Source organism: Pieris rapae, chromosome 14 (assembly GCF_905147795.1).
Source record: "Pieris rapae chromosome 14, ilPieRapa1.1, whole genome shotgun sequence".
In the NCBI taxonomy this organism is placed as follows: Eukaryota; Metazoa; Arthropoda; class Insecta; order Lepidoptera; family Pieridae; genus Pieris; species Pieris rapae.
This window is the reverse complement of record NC_059522.1, coordinates 6,222,267-6,240,606: the sequence shown is the minus strand read 5'-3', so window position 1 is coordinate 6,240,606 and position 18,340 is coordinate 6,222,267. Positions and strand designations below refer to the sequence as shown.

The following is an 18,340-nucleotide window of genomic DNA, read 5'->3' as shown; positions in this document are numbered from 1 at the left end:
TGCCCTTCTATTCATTTAATTATCTCAATTCTTGTATTTCTGTATGCAACTAAGTCTTAATAAATAAAAAATATTTTTATAACTCCCTATAATGTCTTTGATAAGTATTTTTATTATTTAACCTAGCGACATCAACTATCACATTTTATTATTAACTTCTTGATTTAATTAATTGTTTGTTAATTTATAACACCGTTGACCGTACTTAATCACAGAATTATATTTTTTTTCATTGAAGGTATGCACTGCATAGTTAAAACATCATAGGTTCTGTATACTATTTTGAAATTAAATATATAAAATCAGACGTAAAGCGGCTGTAGTTTCATTAGGAAATAAACCGTAATTTACTAATCTGTGCAAACGGCGTGGTAAAATTATAATTTAAAAATCTAAAAATGCTATAAAAATACATCTTTAATAGTAACAAATGCTGTTGCTTCATACACTATTTGACCAACACCAACTATTCTCCAAAGGCCAGCGTCTTCTCGTGTAATATTTGGTATCAAAAATCCGCAAGACTCAAAACTGTGTTTGCTTCTATCGTAAAACCGATCAAATGTAGATCTTGGCGCTGTGATCTCGCAGGATGTCATATTATCTATTGGATATGCGAAACTTATTTCTAAATCATCTCCTACATTTAACACTGGTTTAGGTGGTTTTGCTGGTATAATTTCTGAAAAAAGATTTCTATTAAAGCATTGTTTGAAATTGGGCTATTCTTAAATAGACATGTTTTGATTGGTCAAATGGAAAGACAGTGACAAAAGTTGTTACATCTGTCATGTAACATTGACAGCGACCCCTACAATCAGCGATTACGTCTTACCCTGAAACGTGCTAATAAACTTACAGAAATATACAACATTTCGACTACTTAATTCTTACTGGGGTTGGCCAGTCTGTGTCGATGATCTTCCCTTTAGGTCAAAGGAAGAGCAATATTTTTCTTCCACACGTGGGGCTTAGACAAGACACCTTAACAGTTGTGTATGGAGAAATTTGAAAACTAAATTTGTCAGTTCAGTCACTCATTTCAGTGTCATTGACAATTATACTTCTAATTCTAACAGCACTTTTTTCCAGCTACTTATCACAGTATAAACACAATTTAACAGATAGGCACTTTCGTTAAAAGAGTACAATTACACTGATTTAGTTCTTATGAATAAAAGGACTCGGAAACTCGAACATCTTACCAATAATCTCTACACTTATTACTTGGAAGACTTCTATCCACCTTCCATTTCTTTTATAATACATGCTCAACACCCAATTCCCATGATCCTCCACACTTAAAGGGCCTATCATGAAATCGTTTCCCTCCAATTGTAGTTCTTTTTCATGAAAAGAATCCATTGGGTCGAAAATACTGCTTCCCTCATTAACATTGAAAATCCTATATTTATTAACTGGACATATTATTCGTACGCCTGATATGAAATACGTTATTTGTATATCATTATATTCATCCGTAGACACGTTATTAGAACGGATAGTCGGTTGTAAGTCAAGGGTAATTGTTCCTCCATTAGGTCTGTGGAGATAGTACTTCGATGTGTTGGCTAAAATTGGTGCTGATATGATGATAATATCGTTCAATCCACAGGAAATTAGGAGTGGAGATATCTCGACCTTCTCGTTATCTGGGAAAATATATATAATATTTTAAAAATCGTATGGAATACATATTCGCTTAAGTCCTATATTTTTTTTTTTCAAAGATTGAGAAAAAATCACTTTTCGACAGTTGTTACAACGTTAGACGAATTTGTGTGGGACTGACATTGGCTCACGCTTTGTTAAATTACCATTTGTATATAGATATTGTCTGAAGTTCTCGGCAGGCTAAAAACTGTTTATTTGATGGATTGAATTCAAACAACACGCAACGCTTATTTAAGATTGTAGTTAAATTAAACAAATGTTTGGGTTGGTCTTGCGTGAACAGGAATTGAAATTGGCGTGAAATCTGCCTCTATAAAAATGGATTCTCAATATAATATTACTACAATATAACTCATTAAAATAGAACAATTTAAATTAAACAAACTTCTCGGAAAAATGAAAATAATATAATAAATACTTTAATTTAGATAATCTCATAATTAATATATTATATATATATATATGTAAATTTACATAACTTACTACTACAAACGCAATACGTGTTTCACACTATGAAACGACTGTTGTAGAGCACTTAAAGGTGAAGATAATGTAATGAAGTTTCGTTAATTTAGTAAATGAAGTTCTATTTTATGTGTCGAATACACGTTCGTTATAACAAAAATTAAGTATTCCATAAAAAAGTAAAAAAAATCCCTACAATATATTTACTATTTAATCAGGTTTAATATATTATAGTAATACTTATAAATAAATTGTACCCACGTATTAATTTCGGTTCATCCACATTCACAAAGATACTCGCTACTGCAGCAAACAAATAAAATAAATAATGAACGCGTGTGTTCATGACTTTAAATGTATGTTAACTGAACTTCCATATCACATTTTTTCGATATCAAATTCATTAAAAATTACAGACAGGTTTTCCGTTGGTAATATGTGAGTAATTAAAATTATCAAACTATATTGCGGGTCCTGGATCAAAGGAATTTAAAGTTACAAATAATATATTAATTATTTAAAGGTCTGTGGTAACGGATATAAATGTGTTAGTAAATTCTAAGCCTTTAATAGTCCAACTTTACATTATAGATGCACGCAGAATAAAGATCAAATTATACATTTAAAATTTTACGAATTTTCTAGACTTCAAAAGACACAATAATGGCAGCCTTGGCCAAATAAATTATTACTAAAACATCAATCAAATATACAAATATTTCGCGGTTAATATCTTCCTAATGAACAGCTGTCTTAATTAATGTCACACCTGAGTACGCCATTGTTTGAGTGATTTGTTTCAATTACTGTCACCTGAATGTATTTATCTATATGTATTCGCTGAAACAATTTGCATGACGCACAATTTTAACAATTATATCTTATAATGAATTAAACTATTTACATAAATAATGAGAGTTGTTTCACGTGGTTTACGCTCTCACGTTCACTGATCATTGATTGCAATGAATTACGGTACGTAATATCTAAAGACCCAGAAGACTGCCAGGTGAAAGAAAAGCTAATGTTTGTGGAAAAATAACGTATCTTCTGATTTGCTTGAAAATTTTTTTCGCATCTTTTCCTGCCTTATGTTTTCATAAGGAAACCTTGTGTTTTGAATTACTCTCAAAAGTAAAGCTTCATTTTAAACTAGTTATAATGACGACAGGAATCAACTGCAATGATATATATATTAACTATGACGATTATGAACAAAAAATCACTACCATTGACAAAATGTTTGGACTTAATACAACGATAGGTGTGGTTAGGCGTGAATGACCCAAGCAATACCGAATTTGGATTTATTTTATCACCCCTCTAAGTGTTTTGAGATTACATAGATAGTGTTATCTATTTGGCCTCGATAAGCAAACGATTGATATTTTTCTTGATACTTAACTACTTTAAATTTAAGAATTTACTAGTAGGTATGTAGGCGTTGAACCAATTTAATTTTCTTTGCGCAATCCACAACAGTAAAGGTTAATTTGAGGAAGACGATATGTTTTAAATAAAATTTAGTAGCTCTTACTTTGACTGTGCAATTTTGAGGTTCAACAACTTTCACCCATTTTCTCTGCCATAATCTCGGGATTTACAGTTACATAACCAAGAGCCTAAAATTCTTCACATTACCTTAACTTTTTTATAGTTCTCGCTTAACTCGTGCGCTCCAAGTTTTATACATTCCAGGAAGGCAATAACTACGTACGGTACGTTGGCTGTCGCACGTCCTCGACGTTTTAGAAATCAATGGTTTATATATAAAGCTAGAGTACTTTTTTAACCAAAGTCATTGTATTTTAAGAATATACAATGAATATGGTTGATTTTACAACTGTAACGTTTTTAAGTCTGTTTTGTAGAAATTAAAATACTTGATAATAAAACAATTACTTTTTATTTTATCGATATTTTTTGCGTCATTTAAGCGATAAAGTAGTAATGAAAGACAAATAAAACTCTTTATTTTAGTGGTGATATCCTTAAAAAAGTGGTTTTGTAATAAATGCAGATTCTTATAAAGTCTTAAATGCCAAAAAAAAAAACAAATTATATTCCGGAAGCCGGACCGTGCTTAGGTCGTTTTTAATTGATTAAAAAATGTTTAAATTTAATTAAAATTGAAATTATATGATTCTACGATAATTATATATCAATTTAGCAGATTAATACTATATTTTTTCTGAATGTATTGTTTTTTTTAAAGAAATGGAAATAAAATTAAAAGCAAATGTCACTAAAATAAGATTGTTTTATTTTTATTTTTTTACAATGCCGCAACAGCTGCGTCTTCAATCCACCGCGAGTAAGATGCTACTTTAGTATTGACGCCAGGATATCGGACAGCAGCACAACCTTCGCTGTGAGAAAACACTCCAACCACTACGTTGTTATTGAGGAGGGGGCTTCCCGTATCTCCCTGAAATATTATATTTAAGATAATTAATATTGTATAGGTTGGGTTTAAAAAAAAACAAAATACAAATATTTTAACTAGTCAGTTTGGTACATTTATGATAGTGTAATAAATGTTATTGCAGTTTGCACCTCAAGTTGAATTCGTTAAGAAATATTGCAATTCTATTTCGCATTGTATTACTGGTGCCGGCAGTCTATTTATCTTTTGTCTTCTATGAGGATAAAGCTCACCTCACACTGTCCACGAATACCAACGCCGAGCCATCCAGCGCACAGCATATTGTCTGTGACCGTAAAGTTAAGCTCGCTGTACCGGTTAACGCAGGTCGCGAAGTCGGTCACCCAAATAGTGGTCTCCCGGAGATCTGACGAGATGGCGCCATTGGTCTGGAAGTATTTAATGAGGCTTACTATTATATTAACTTGACAATCCTAAAATAGTTTGGATACAAGGATCAAAAACAGAATAATACATACTTTCTAAAACACGCTTCTTCTAGTTTAAAAGAGGTCTCTTCTATGTCAATTAAGAACTAAAACTTGAGATTACCATTAATAAACCTCAAAATCGAGGATGTTAGGCATAGAAGGTCGATCACTTAATTGTCAAACACAATATCAAGAAAGATATCCTCTTTTGTTGTCGCGAAGACTGCTTGGCGGATTAGAGATACGGAATCTGACCTACATGATATTTACCTTATTTAATTTAGGCTATTACTTAATAATTAAATTAAAAAAATGTCTATAATTTATTTAATTATGTTATACCTACTTCGAAATAGACGCAAACAATATTATTCTTCGACATATCCTTTTTCTGTATTATATTAAATCAGTACTGCATTATAAAAATTAAAATCTACCCGTAATTAAAAAAAAAACATACTTACAGATGTTACTCCCCAGCCAATAGCTTGCACAGCTTCCGCTGTGGGCAAGCTATACGCCCCTCCAGCTAAATAAGCAGCTTGGACAGTTTCCCCATAGATAAAAGGTATTGTGGGCCGAACAACGGCTACATCATGCACCTTTGTGATCTGCTGGAAGTCTGGGTGCGTTGTGATACGTCTTATGATGTGAATAAGGCCTAGACGGTTGGAGTACGACGAGCCTACTCTAGCGCGCCATAAAAATGCATCATCCACTCTGGAATTATTTTACACAGATATAATTACAGTTAAGCTGGCAAGAATCGTTAGCAGCGCAGACTTTATTTGTTTTCGTCTTTTGTTTCTTGTACTAAAGTATATTAAAATATTCTATCTGGTCAAACAATACTTTGTGCTTTTTGCTGTTTGGATCGTACTGCAATATTTATGTATATAGCATACCTTCACATTAATAAAATAAATAAATCAGTGGCACTAAAAAGTTTTTAGGTCTGGGCCTCAGATTTCTAATAGGCAAGTAGGTGATCAGCCTGCTGACACACGCTGTAGACATTTTTTTAGGTCTAAGGCAAGCCGTTTTCCTCAAGATGTTTACCTTCACCGTACGAGCAAGTGTTAAATGAACACACAGAAAGTCCTATAAACATTGTGTCCTGAGTAAACCTATAATCCCCACACATTGAAACATCTAACTTCACAGTAAAGCTAAGAATATACATACGTGCTGCCAGTAAAGAAGCACGAAGCAGCTGTCAAAATAGCGTTGTTACTAATGATGGTTCCACCGCATTGGTGTCGAAAGACGTCACCTTGCTGTCGTAGCAACGATGTAGCAAATGGATACTTTGCAATGTCACCCACGGATCCGCCGCCAATGCGACTAGTGAGACTGGCTGGTATATTTTACAAAAGGTTAAGATTTCTTGAAGAAATAAAATTCATATGATTATTAAGATTATTAAGAAGATATTATATGTCGCAGCTAACCAGCTTAATTTGCCATTCAATTAACAGCCTAGCCTTTATACTAAATGGCGCCGTTTAGCTTGCGACCTGAAACATAACTAACGGCAGCTTCTTAATAGAATATTCTGAATGTAGTCCTAGTGCCAAGATGTGTAACTTAATATATAAGTATTAAGTATTACACTAGAAGCAAGTTGACTTGACTTGACTTGACTTACCATCACACGTTGTGATTATAAATACACTTAAAATAAAGAATACTTTCATTTCTACTTCTATCTACTGCTGTATTGAAATTAATAAATAGTATCATTGCTAATAACAGATAAAATTTGTACCTAATCTATCTTTATCTGTTTGATAACCTATAATTAGTACTACATATAAACTGGAGTAGTATAATAAATTGTTTTTGAAGTGAAACTTCTTTAGAATCGTTGTGATTTCAAACCGGGTGCAACGGAAAAGCGACAGTAAAAAGAGACAGAAACAATAATTCATATGATTTAACGTGGGAGAAAATGAGATAGATAAACTTCTTTAGAATCGTCGTGATTTCAAACCGGATGCAGCGGTAAAGAGAGACAGAAACATCAATTCATAAGATTTAACGTGGGAGAAAATGAGATAGGAGGCATTATACAGCCTCTCTTTACTGCCGCTTTTTCATTTGATCGAATTTCAAACTTTCGCTGTTTTAGTTTTTGCCAAATTAAAGATTTATATTAAACTTATAAATTAAAATGTATCATTAAAATATACTGTTTTTAAAGAACACACACATTTAGATAGTGGAAAATGATTAATTTATATTTGATTAATTATAAAAACTTTGTTTTTGAAGGTTTCACTTCTACAATGTGTGAATTGCACATATGTTTTTTTTCAAAAGTTTTTAAATCAATTTTTCTGACATATTTGACAGATCTAAAGCTTAAAGGTGTGTGAATGTGGCTTGCTAATCGACTCCTTCAAAGTCTTTATTACAATATCTGTGCGTAAAAAAATGATTTTAGAGCAGTGTTGGCCTAGTGGCTTCAGCGTGCGACTCTCTTACCCTAGGTCGTAGGTTCGATCCCCGGCTGTGCACCAATGGATTTTCTTTCTATGCGCGCATTTAACATTTGCTCGAACGGTGAAGCAAAACGTGAGGAAACCGACATGTTTTAGACCCAAAAAGTCGACGACGTGTGTCAGGCACTGGATTCTGATCACCTACTTACCTATTAGATTCAAAAATGATAAGGTATCAGATTCAGAAATCTGAGGCCAAGACCTAAAGAGGTTGTAGCGCCACTGAATTTTTTTTAATGATTAGAATAAAATGTTGTTGAAAGATTAATTAATTACCAAAATGAATAAAACAACCGCTTATAATAATATTTATATTGTAACAAAAACAATAAAATAATGTGATTTTTTAAATCCTTATTTAATATGTTTCGTCTGTATATAATAAAAATCCTTTTAATATTGTTATATGTAACCTCAAACCTGTAAAGAGAGATAAAATATTTACACCCTAAAGTTATTAGCTTCGTCAGGAATCAAAAATGTCCATAGATACACTTCACCATAAAATATGAGAGAACTTATTAAATTATTATTTTAAGTAAAAATGCCATTATTTAAAAATAATAATGTTTTATATGGTTTATTTAAGCCGTTGATGTATTGTTCAGTGGTGGTTTCCTGAGGCTATTTCTGAAGCTGTTCCGTAAAGAAACTGAGCGTTCGGCGGCCCATTTACGGTTCTTCTGAGGTCCGAGTACAATCGACCCTAGTAGCATAGACAGGCCCACAACCATTACTATCACCCATATTGTTGGGAAACGGAATCCTGAAACATTTTATAATTTTAAAAATAGAATAAATAATTCCAGAAATTTATATTTGTTTCATACATCACGCACATCTTTCATTAAATTAATTATTTGTTTTTATTAGGTATATTATAAACTAAATATATAGTAGTTTAAAAAAATATTGTGTAGGTAAGCTTGTAGGAAGATTCATATAATACATATAATTCGTATATTACAATGTCACCTTTTAAGGGCTGCGAAATATATCTTTAACTTCACATAGAAAAAATGGTTTGACAGCTCGTGAAACTAGATTTAACTTTGACCGACATTCTAGAATACGGTCTCTTCTACAACATTTAACAAGCGATCCGCTAAGTATATTTATTTAGATTCCTGAACTTTTTTATATGATGTAATATTGATGATAAAACCGTATTAATAAAAAAATAGTATACCTGTAACACTTGTATCAGGCACCCTCAAGATTATATCAGTGACTTGGGACAGCATGTTTTCCTTTCCGCTGACCTTGACCATCACAGTCCAAGGTTGGCGGTCAAGGGTAGAGGGTGATGAAATGCGAAGCATGCAGGAGCCCATGGCATTTTGTATAGAGGTGCGATAGCCTATAGGAGCGTTGTCCGTTGTAAAACCTGTAATGTAATAAATTCCTTTTAAGCAAAATTAATTAAGCAGAATTATATTATACTAGCGGATCCGACAGACGTTGTCCTGTCTATACGTCTTTAATTTGAAAATTTCAAACTTTTTTTAATAAGCTAAAACATTCTGGACCATTTTGATGAAAATTATTATTCAAATGTTATGACAATATCTAACGATCCAGCACATGGTCTACAATAACACAATGATAACAAAACTTTTTTTTAATTTGATCGCAGCGCTAACTGTCGGGACAGACTAAAATTAAAATTCGAATATTATTTAAAATTTGACAGTGCGATGGTAGCGCCGTCTGTCGGATCCAATGTAAAACATTCCAAAATCAACAACTACTAATTAATTAAAAAAAACATTGTCCAGCGGACAATATTGTGAATCTAAACCATTCTCGAATCTCCACGAACACACACAAAAAATTTCATCAAAATTGGTCCAGTCGTTTAGGAGGAGTTCAGTCACATACACACGCACACAAGAAATATATATATTAAGATATTAAAATACACATCACACACGTACTGAGGTAAGTATTATGCTTGAAAATATATGTCAATGACAAAACAAATGTCGAATTGATAACCCATTTTTTTGTTGAAGTGGCATAAAAACATACTTGTATTTATTATATACAATAAAAAGTAATCGCTGAAATATAAACGTTACTTCTGGTATTTGAACTGGGTTAAGAAGCAATAACTGGACTCAATCCTTGATAAATTCATACTAATAAATACTATATACTAAATCCTAATATAAGATTTAGTATATAGTATAAGATACATAAAAAATACTTCTGTAATATTTACCATTAAACATATTTTTGGTAGCTTACGAAAGCAAATCGTAGAGCATAGAGCTTTTCAAGTTTTCTATAAAATGTATTTTTAATAACCATAATGACGTGTTATTCGTGTTTATGAGAGGAATGGAAATTTATCAATTCTTCGAAATGCTCTGGTTTTAAATACATTATTAATTTATTAACTTCACCCAGGTCTTCCTCAATTCAGCTCAGACTTTCTGAGTAATCTTAATGATAAATACTAGATTATAATTACCTAGCCCGTCGATCCTAACGAAGACGCAGTAGTCTATCCATCCAAGCGGGAGGGCATCTGCTTCGATTATTAAATTATTTCTATGAACGTATTGTTTCACCCTCAGAGGTTCTGAAAATGAATGAGATTTTGTAAGCACTGGAAAATAGAATAAAAAGACAAGCAAGATACGATTGTTTAGAAGTAATACCGCGGTGGACTCCTAAACTACCGAACCGATATCAATAAAACTTGCACACTGTGTGCAGTTTGATCTAACTTAAAAGAGAGAATATCTTAAATCTCAATTTATCCCCGCAATATTATTTTATTGCAAAAATTTGTTTATTATTTGATACAATTCTAATAGATGGCGCTGTGTTAAAAGTACCAACGTTTCACATTTCCTTTGTTTTCACGTTTTCCTTGAATAGTTAACTACTATGTAATATAACAAAAACCTTAGCCACAGCAACGCTTGGCCGAGTCTGCTAGTAGTCTTGTAAAACTGTATGCGATAATTACTTTTAAGCATTGTTTCTCAACCATTTTTATATCGCGACCAACGAAAAAGCCAAAAAATTATGTAAAACAGTCATGTGACGCCGTCACTGTAAAGTTAGTTTTATAACACTACACTATAATTATTCTTTCCTTTAATAAACGAATCTTTTGTAGTTTTGAAGTGAAACTTCTTTAGAATCGTTGTTATTTCAAACCGGATGCAACGGAAAAGCGACAGTAAAAAGAGACAGAAACATTAATTCATATGATTTAACGTGGGAGAAAATGAGATAGATAAACTTCTTTAGAATCGTCGTGATTTCAAACCGGATGCAGCGGTAAAGAGAGACAGAAACATCAATTCATAAGATTTATTGTAACGTGGGAGAAAATGGGATAGGAGGCATTATACAGACTCTTTTTACTGCCGCTTTTTAATTTTATCGAATGTCAAGCTTTCGATATTTTAGATTTTGCCAAATTAAAGATTGATATTAAATCTATAAATTACAATTTATCATTAAAATATACGGTTTTAAAGAAAAGTTTATTACATTTAGATAGTGAAAAAAGTCTAATTTATATATGATTAATTATACAAATTTTGTGTTTGAAGGTTTCACTTCTACCACGTGTGAATTACACACATGTTTTTTTTTATTTATTATTTTTCTGGAATCCCGCTTGAGAAACGATGCTTTAAAGTGAAGTGAGTTTTTTTAATTTCGATTTTCAATAGCAATAAAATCGTTTATGTTTGTACCTTGAATGCTTATTGAGATAGGACGTTTCTGCTCCGGGGAGGAATCGGTAAGTCCAACATGGCAGCTCCAAGTTCCACTATCGTTGGCAGACAATCCCGGGAACCGAATGCCACACTCACCAGCATCAAATCCAGCTCCCACATAGTTTGATTGTCCTGAAATTGTCTGGAATGTAGAATTCGTCTATCCGTTTCGTAATCATTTGTTTCTTTCTATCAGGCGAGTTAGTGATCAGCCGTCTGAGCCTGTCTCATCACTTTTTGGATCTAAGGCATGCCGGTATCACTACGATGTCCTTCATCGTAAGAGAAAATATTAAAGTCGCATGGAAAGAAAGTAGAAGAACCGACTTCCCGCTATAAGATAAAAAGGCACGAATACTTTTAATCCAAATTTCTATTTCTAATGGATACTTACCAGGGGAGACGTGGAAGACGGTGCCATTACTAGTTCTGAAGTAGCAGTATCGGATAGCCGCCTGAATGGAACAGGACAGAGTGATGCTTTCATCTTCAAAAGCATAAACTGAAAAGCGATCCGCTGATAGAGTTGGCTCTGGAAAATCGAATTAAGAACATTTTATAAAATGTTATAGACGAAAATACATGAAGTACATGGCAAAGGTCATAAAAACAAAGATTTTTAATTATGACTCACGCATATCAAATCTAATACATTACTCTAAATGGTCTTAGTTTGTCTAATGAAAGGCAATGTTGTGGGAAGTAAACATTTCAATAAATAGACGAATCACGTACATTGTAAAGAATTAAAACGTTCATAAGGCGGTCTTTCACATGGAAATGTCTTTAAAAAAATATACCGAGTATACATCATTTTGGGTTTGGACATTATATATTTTTTGGTAAAATAAAAATCTATTTGGATCATATGTACCTGTAATAATCGCAGCGGCGACTTCAACATCTTTAATGACCCAAGGACAACGGACAGATAAGTGGCCGAAGTATGTGTCATGCTCAGTCTGAACACCACATCGCCAAAGACCGATGTCTGATACCACGGGATCAGTTATTTGGAGAGCGCAAGTGTGGTTCTGAGCGACGGTGTCATAAGTCCTATAAATTTTAAAAGTTGTTGACATTGTTTTATTTTTCAACCAAACCATCATGCGAAGGCTAGAAAGGATGGAATGTTGAAAAATGACTTTACAGGCGAAACTTGAAGGACGAGGAAAAATCAAGCAGAAAAAGGAATAATTTTGGGAAACTAACTGGAAACTGGAGCGGGTAGTCCCGCACCAGTTTCCAGTTAGTTTCCATCCGCGTGACCGCATGGAAAATGAGTTCAAAATAAACTATACAATTGTAACGTTTATCACAGATGTAACTTGATCCAAGCAAAACCAATTATTACTATTTTAGTATGGTGAATTACGTTTCAAGTATAGAAGGCTAGATTTCTGTATTTTTTTATTTTTTGGAATACTTTTGTAAGTATCTCACGAGTAATAATTATATCAGCTTATTAGCATTTCATCTTTATCTATAACGCGATAATAAATAGTTATTGTTCTGATTTAGTCGGAATACTTTGAACCGAAATTTGACAGGTATTTGACAGGTTTACAAAAAAAAAGATTTTCCAAAATTACAGCTCTTCCGTTTATTCTGTTTCGTTCAAGCTAGTTAATAACTATTAATTTTTTTAGTTAATTTTATTGCAGAAATTAAGGACTTAAAATATAACTGTCTCCTCCAAATTTAATATTGCTCTCTTTGGAGTACTCTTGGGCGGTGGGGCTTAAGTGAATGGGCGCTAATCAAAGATTAATGTTTCAGCCTGTTAAATAATACCGGTAGACCCACAGCTGATGCATTCTTCGCTTAATCAATAATACTAGTATAATATAAAGCAAGGAAACGTTGCCAGTATTAAAGGCCATTATCCACAGACCGAACTTTCAATTTTTTTTTCTATTAATCCATTTTTAATTATTATTATTAGGTAGGTTATATTGTAAATACTGTATAATAATATTTGTTGAAACTAAACCTTATAATATCAATATTTAAAGGCCAGCAACGCACTTGCCTTCTGGCAATGTGAGTGTCTGTGGGCGGCGATATCACTTAACTTTAAGTGTGTGCCCTGCCAGTTTGCCGTATAAATAATATAAGAATAACCTCATAACAGTGGCTCCGTGGAAGCGGTATCGGCTTTGACTGACTCCTTCATGAGCGAGCAGAACTTTGCCAGATGGATCACGGAACTTGCAAGCTTTTACCGGAAATTTGCTCTCAAGATAACATGTCAACGTCACTATTGGCTCCCTTACTACCACATACGACAAAATTGTTGACTTGGGATCTGAAATGGAATTCTGGTTTATTACGAGTTCTTCTCTTCTGTTCTACGCCCTTGATTTGAGAACTGGCAGTAAATGCAAAATTAGAAGCATTAGCCTTACCTGTCATGGATTAATGATTTTAGATTTGATTAAATTTGATTTTGTATAAATGTCGTAGTCAAAAATGTTAATATTTTAATTTAAAAAAAAAAAATATTTTAAAAACATTACCTACGTACGTAAATATTTTAACTGCTGTATTTTGTATATTAAGGATTTTTTTCTAATATATAAAATAAGTGTACGTATATATTCTGTAAATACGGTTTATTTCTAAGTGTTTAAAATCTTTGCGAGCGTATTGCATTTGTTATTGCATAGCTACCTACCAGCCTGCTTAACAACGACAGTGAAAATAGTTTCTTCTGGTAGCACACTCCCGTGCATACCAACTGACATCTTCCAATATCCAGCATGTTTAGAAGTGACTTTATCGATAGAAATATTACACCTTCCAAAATTTTCAAAAACAGTAACTGAATATGAATCAATTATTTTGCAATATATAGCATCTTCTGGTCCAATCATTTGATTAACGGGAGCGCCTAAGGTCCAAACATACTCCTGGGTACTATTCTTATTAAAATTGCCTGTAACAAGTACACCTTTGAAATTTCTGATGTTGAAGATAAAGACGTGATAAGATAGGTGGCGCTTTCAGATGAAAAACAAAGAAGCATCTAATAATAGCATATCTTTGAGCAGACAACATATTATCTATGAAATGAATTTATTTATTTGAATCTCGAATTAAATTTGCATATCGATTATATAAATATTTGAAAGTAAAACAATTATACTGAGGCACAAATATATCGTAACATAAAATTAAAAGAGATGAGTCATGTCTAATATTACAACGTTGATAAATTGAATTTTTCCTGTAAACATTTACTGTAAATTGCTAATTTACCTTTATTAAGAGTGTAAGTGAATTAGCATTTTTGGTTAACACTGAATGATTTTATATCTGTTTTAAAACTGGCGTCGAGTATAGGATTTTGGTTATTGAAACTTTTAACTTCTTTTAAGACACAAGTGGTTTACCTACAACAGTAACTTGAACCGCTGCTTTGTAAATGATTGTGTCTCCATACACAATAACCCAGGTGCCGTTGTCATCTGCGGTAACATTGTAGATATTGTACGAACAATAATTAGAGATTTCAGTTGTATTTTCTTGATACTGAATTCCTTGAGGTCTATACAACTTGCATGTTTCAGGTACTGTGGTTGGTTTTGCTAGACCAATATGAAAATTATTGCCCTTTGCAACTACCAGTACGCTGGGAGAGGCCTCTACCGCTTCTGCAATCGGTTAATTGTTATTTGTAGGTACTTATTTAATATATAATAAAATTTTACAATAATTATAACTTATTCAATCAGTTCATGTCATGTATCATGAAAATGAATTTTTGTAAAATACATTTGCCATTAATTATTTAATTTAGTGTTTATCTCATCTGTAGATCTAAAAAAAAATATTAGATTCTAAGCAGGATTTATAAAAGATCCGTAATCTTTCGATCAGTCCTTTTAAGCTTCTATTTAATAAATGAATGAGGTTATTGTTATTACTATCGGATTACATTGTTGTGAACCAATTTGTCATAATCATTCAGATGTAATTAAAGATTATCCATTTATCGACATACTTCGATTTTATCATTGGACGTGACTTCTTGCGCGTACTGTTTCATGATTTTTATAGATTTAAAGTATTGTATGATTATAATTATTATACATTATACCACGGAAGGAAAATCTTACCTTCTACGACAATGACAAAAGGCAGTATTCTTTCTATTGGTTCACTTAACCTTGTGCCGTTTGCTTGTAGAGACCAGTTTCCGATGAAGTCTTCCGAATTTACTGTGATATTAACACCACATGAGACATCAATGGCAGAATGTTTTTTAATCCCTGCAACCTCATCTTTTAGTAGATCATACGTCGTGCCATTTGGTGAGATGATCCTGCACGTATCCGAGGTAACAAATGTGAAGTCTTTAATTTTAAAAATATGATTTGCGCCTAATTTTGTATTTACCGTTTCTTCATCCAAATATTCTGGTACTACATTCGCAGATTCTGAAATTATAATTATAATATGTTATATATAAAGTGTATTTGTAATTGTAATTTTATTGAATATACTATCATGTCTTAACAATAATATTTATATCTTATCACCAATTAACTTTTTATTAATATAGATTTACAAGTCAATTAAAATATTGGTGTTAAATAGATAATAGGTATCCAACGTATATGACGTGATATAAGACGGATTCGTGGGTAACGTAGTGCCACTGTCCCATTAATCGTAGTAAACGAGTACGAGTTTGAAATATTTAAATAAGTATTTTCAGGTGGTTATTATTTGCTGGGTATAATTAGATTCTGTGTACATAATTTAAATGTAGATAACACTTATATCAAATATTATGTTAGAGATATACCTATATCTAATTACTTAATCATTAATAATTATTAAGTAATTAGATTTAGGTATTATTAATTATTAAGTAATTTAGGTATATCTTGCCTTACAAGTTGAACAAATGCATTCCATAATGTATTCCATAGTAATATAATTATTGTGTTATGCAAATAAGTAAAGTCTAACGTACGATATTTGTGTCTAATATTTTACGTTCAAATGTAAGAAGTGCTAAATGATTTTCGATGTAAACATATTATTTAGTTAAGCTTTTGTTACACTCCTAGTTGTAAATGTAATGGGTATAAAATTATTTTATTCTAAGGCAATTTCTTCTTTCAATTGCTTCGCGTTATCGTGTTACATACAACAGTATCTACCTATAGCGTATTAAATCACTTCAAACAGATTAATCAAAAATGTGGTAGAATTCAAACAAAGTATTTATCAAGGTAAGAACGGCTGTTATGTTTGAAAAATGAGTTTATACCTAGTTATTATAAAACTTCGTGCAATGATTTCTATTACAATGCAATAAATATCGGATAATTGTGGAGACACTACTGTTGTATAATAGTGGAAAAAATAATCTACCGATTAAAATTAAGTTAGTTCTAGGATTTAACAAGAAATTATGGCCGCTTATCTTGTTTAAATGTCAATTGTATTTACTGTGTAAGAAAAAAAACTTATTAATATATACTTTATACCTAAGACCGTAAACTTTATTAACCAAAGGTTCGTTTAAGAAAATTTAAATGATACAACTAAATATAATAAAGGTTTTCTAGAAAATTATTAATAAATTACTGTCATATTCCGCTTGTAAATAGCAATGAGTGTGATTTTATAATGTTTCTCATACTGTGATACATCTTATATTTGCGATTAAAAGATACCACTTACAGATACGACATACTGTAAAAACTTATACTATTTCAACTCTATATGCAACTCCTATTTCGTACCAAATAATAGCACATAGCTACCCTGAGAAACTTTACTAGCAGCAGATGGGTTCCTAATTGACTAAGGGTTTTCAAAGGAACCAGAAGATCAGATTGTATTCCGGTGCATTGTATAGGTTAACTTAAAATACGGCGTGAACAATTTCTTCCCATTACGAAAGGTATTTATTTTCATTTTACTGCTACGCGGCATGGTTGGCGTATATCCATGGTTGGCGTGGTTGTTAGCTTATTAGCCGATGTTTAGAAATGCGGCTAGGCTGTTGATGGAATTGCTGATTTAGCTAGTTGGCTGCGACATATAGAAAGAGAAATGAGGATAAAAACATGAAGAATCTTCAGTAACCCTCGCTTATAATAACGAAAACCATACATTGTATATGTTATGCTAATGTTTATTTTAATATTATTTTGCACGTCCCTAGAAATTAGTTAAAGATTACAGGAAAAAAAACGCATTAAAAACCAGTTTGACGTTTTCGAAGCAAACACTTTTCCGCAATAGCACATAATATGTTCACTACATACTTGCATTTTAAATACATTTTAACAGTAAATACCCTTATCGCATATATTTCTATAGATACAAATATTACCTGCGAAAACTGCGATGACGCAGGCGAATAAGATATACGTCCGCATCTTGCCGCAACACTATTCACACTGCGCCGGCGCATGAAGCAACCTTGTAGTGAGTAGTGACACAATCCTTTTGTCCTTATAATTATTTATCATATGCCTTGGCATTCTGATAATCCGTGATTTCAACTCGCACCTTGCTTTACTAACAGCGCTCCCGTTGCCACTCAACTTATTTTAGAAATCTATTGGTATTCTGCTAAGAAATTGCATTATTCGTCTTGGTGGTTCATGTCTATGAACGTAGTGACAATTAACCTATTTTAATAAAAAAAACTGTTAATTGTCTAACTTTTCGTATTGTTAATAAAATATTAGTATTTTGTCTTTTATTTGATAAAATTTGATTGATTATTAAAGGGAATGTACATGAAACATGTTATGCGGGAACCTCTTTTAAATGTTAAAATATATAAAAACACTTGTTTAATGAGTTTTAGTTAGTAGTTACGAGAACCCGACCGACTTACCAGCCGTAGTGTTTGTGAAATATTTGTGTGGGACATAAACTTAAATTTAATTATGTTTTAGCACGAAACAAGGGATACCAAACATTATCATCTGGATAGGTATATTGTTACAATTTTATAAATATCCTAGCTAAACAAAGTTCAAGAACATCTTTTCACAACATGAAACAAATCTACTGTTCCAATCTATATCAATTTAAGATTCAAAGATCAAACACAAAAAT

At 32.2% G+C, this 18,340-nt stretch overlaps 3 protein-coding genes across 3 annotated transcripts; all 3 read right to left on the bottom strand.

The window, feature by feature from the left end:
• Positions 1-399: 399 nt before the first annotated feature.
• Positions 400-2,581, bottom strand: LOC111003005. The gene is made up of 3 exons (XM_045631205.1): positions 2,401-2,581; positions 1,206-1,652; positions 400-682 (listed from the first exon to the last, which is right to left on the bottom strand). Exons 1-3 carry the CDS (start codon positions 2,483-2,485, stop codon positions 402-404), a joined length of 813 nt encoding a protein of 270 aa, XP_045487161.1. The 5' UTR covers positions 2,486-2,581; the 3' UTR covers positions 400-401.
• Positions 2,582-4,381: 1,800 nt separating this feature from the next.
• LOC110997325 (trypsin, alkaline A) lies at positions 4,382-6,751 on the bottom strand. The gene is made up of 5 exons (XM_022265428.2): positions 6,644-6,751; positions 6,181-6,352; positions 5,460-5,715; positions 4,798-4,953; positions 4,382-4,567 (listed from the first exon to the last, which is right to left on the bottom strand). Exons 1-5 carry the CDS (start codon positions 6,690-6,692, stop codon positions 4,415-4,417), a joined length of 786 nt encoding a protein of 261 aa, XP_022121120.1. The 5' UTR covers positions 6,693-6,751; the 3' UTR covers positions 4,382-4,414.
• Positions 6,752-8,058: 1,307 nt separating this feature from the next.
• LOC110997319 lies at positions 8,059-17,756 on the bottom strand. The gene is made up of 11 exons (XM_022265422.2): positions 17,604-17,756; positions 15,367-15,687; positions 14,641-14,901; positions 13,923-14,183; positions 13,370-13,553; positions 12,120-12,301; positions 11,640-11,777; positions 11,222-11,377; positions 9,976-10,086; positions 8,689-8,886; positions 8,059-8,265 (listed from the first exon to the last, which is right to left on the bottom strand). Exons 1-11 carry the CDS (start codon positions 17,647-17,649, stop codon positions 8,084-8,086), a joined length of 2,040 nt encoding a protein of 679 aa, XP_022121114.2. The 5' UTR covers positions 17,650-17,756; the 3' UTR covers positions 8,059-8,083.
• Between the last annotated feature and the right edge of the window lie 584 nt (positions 17,757-18,340).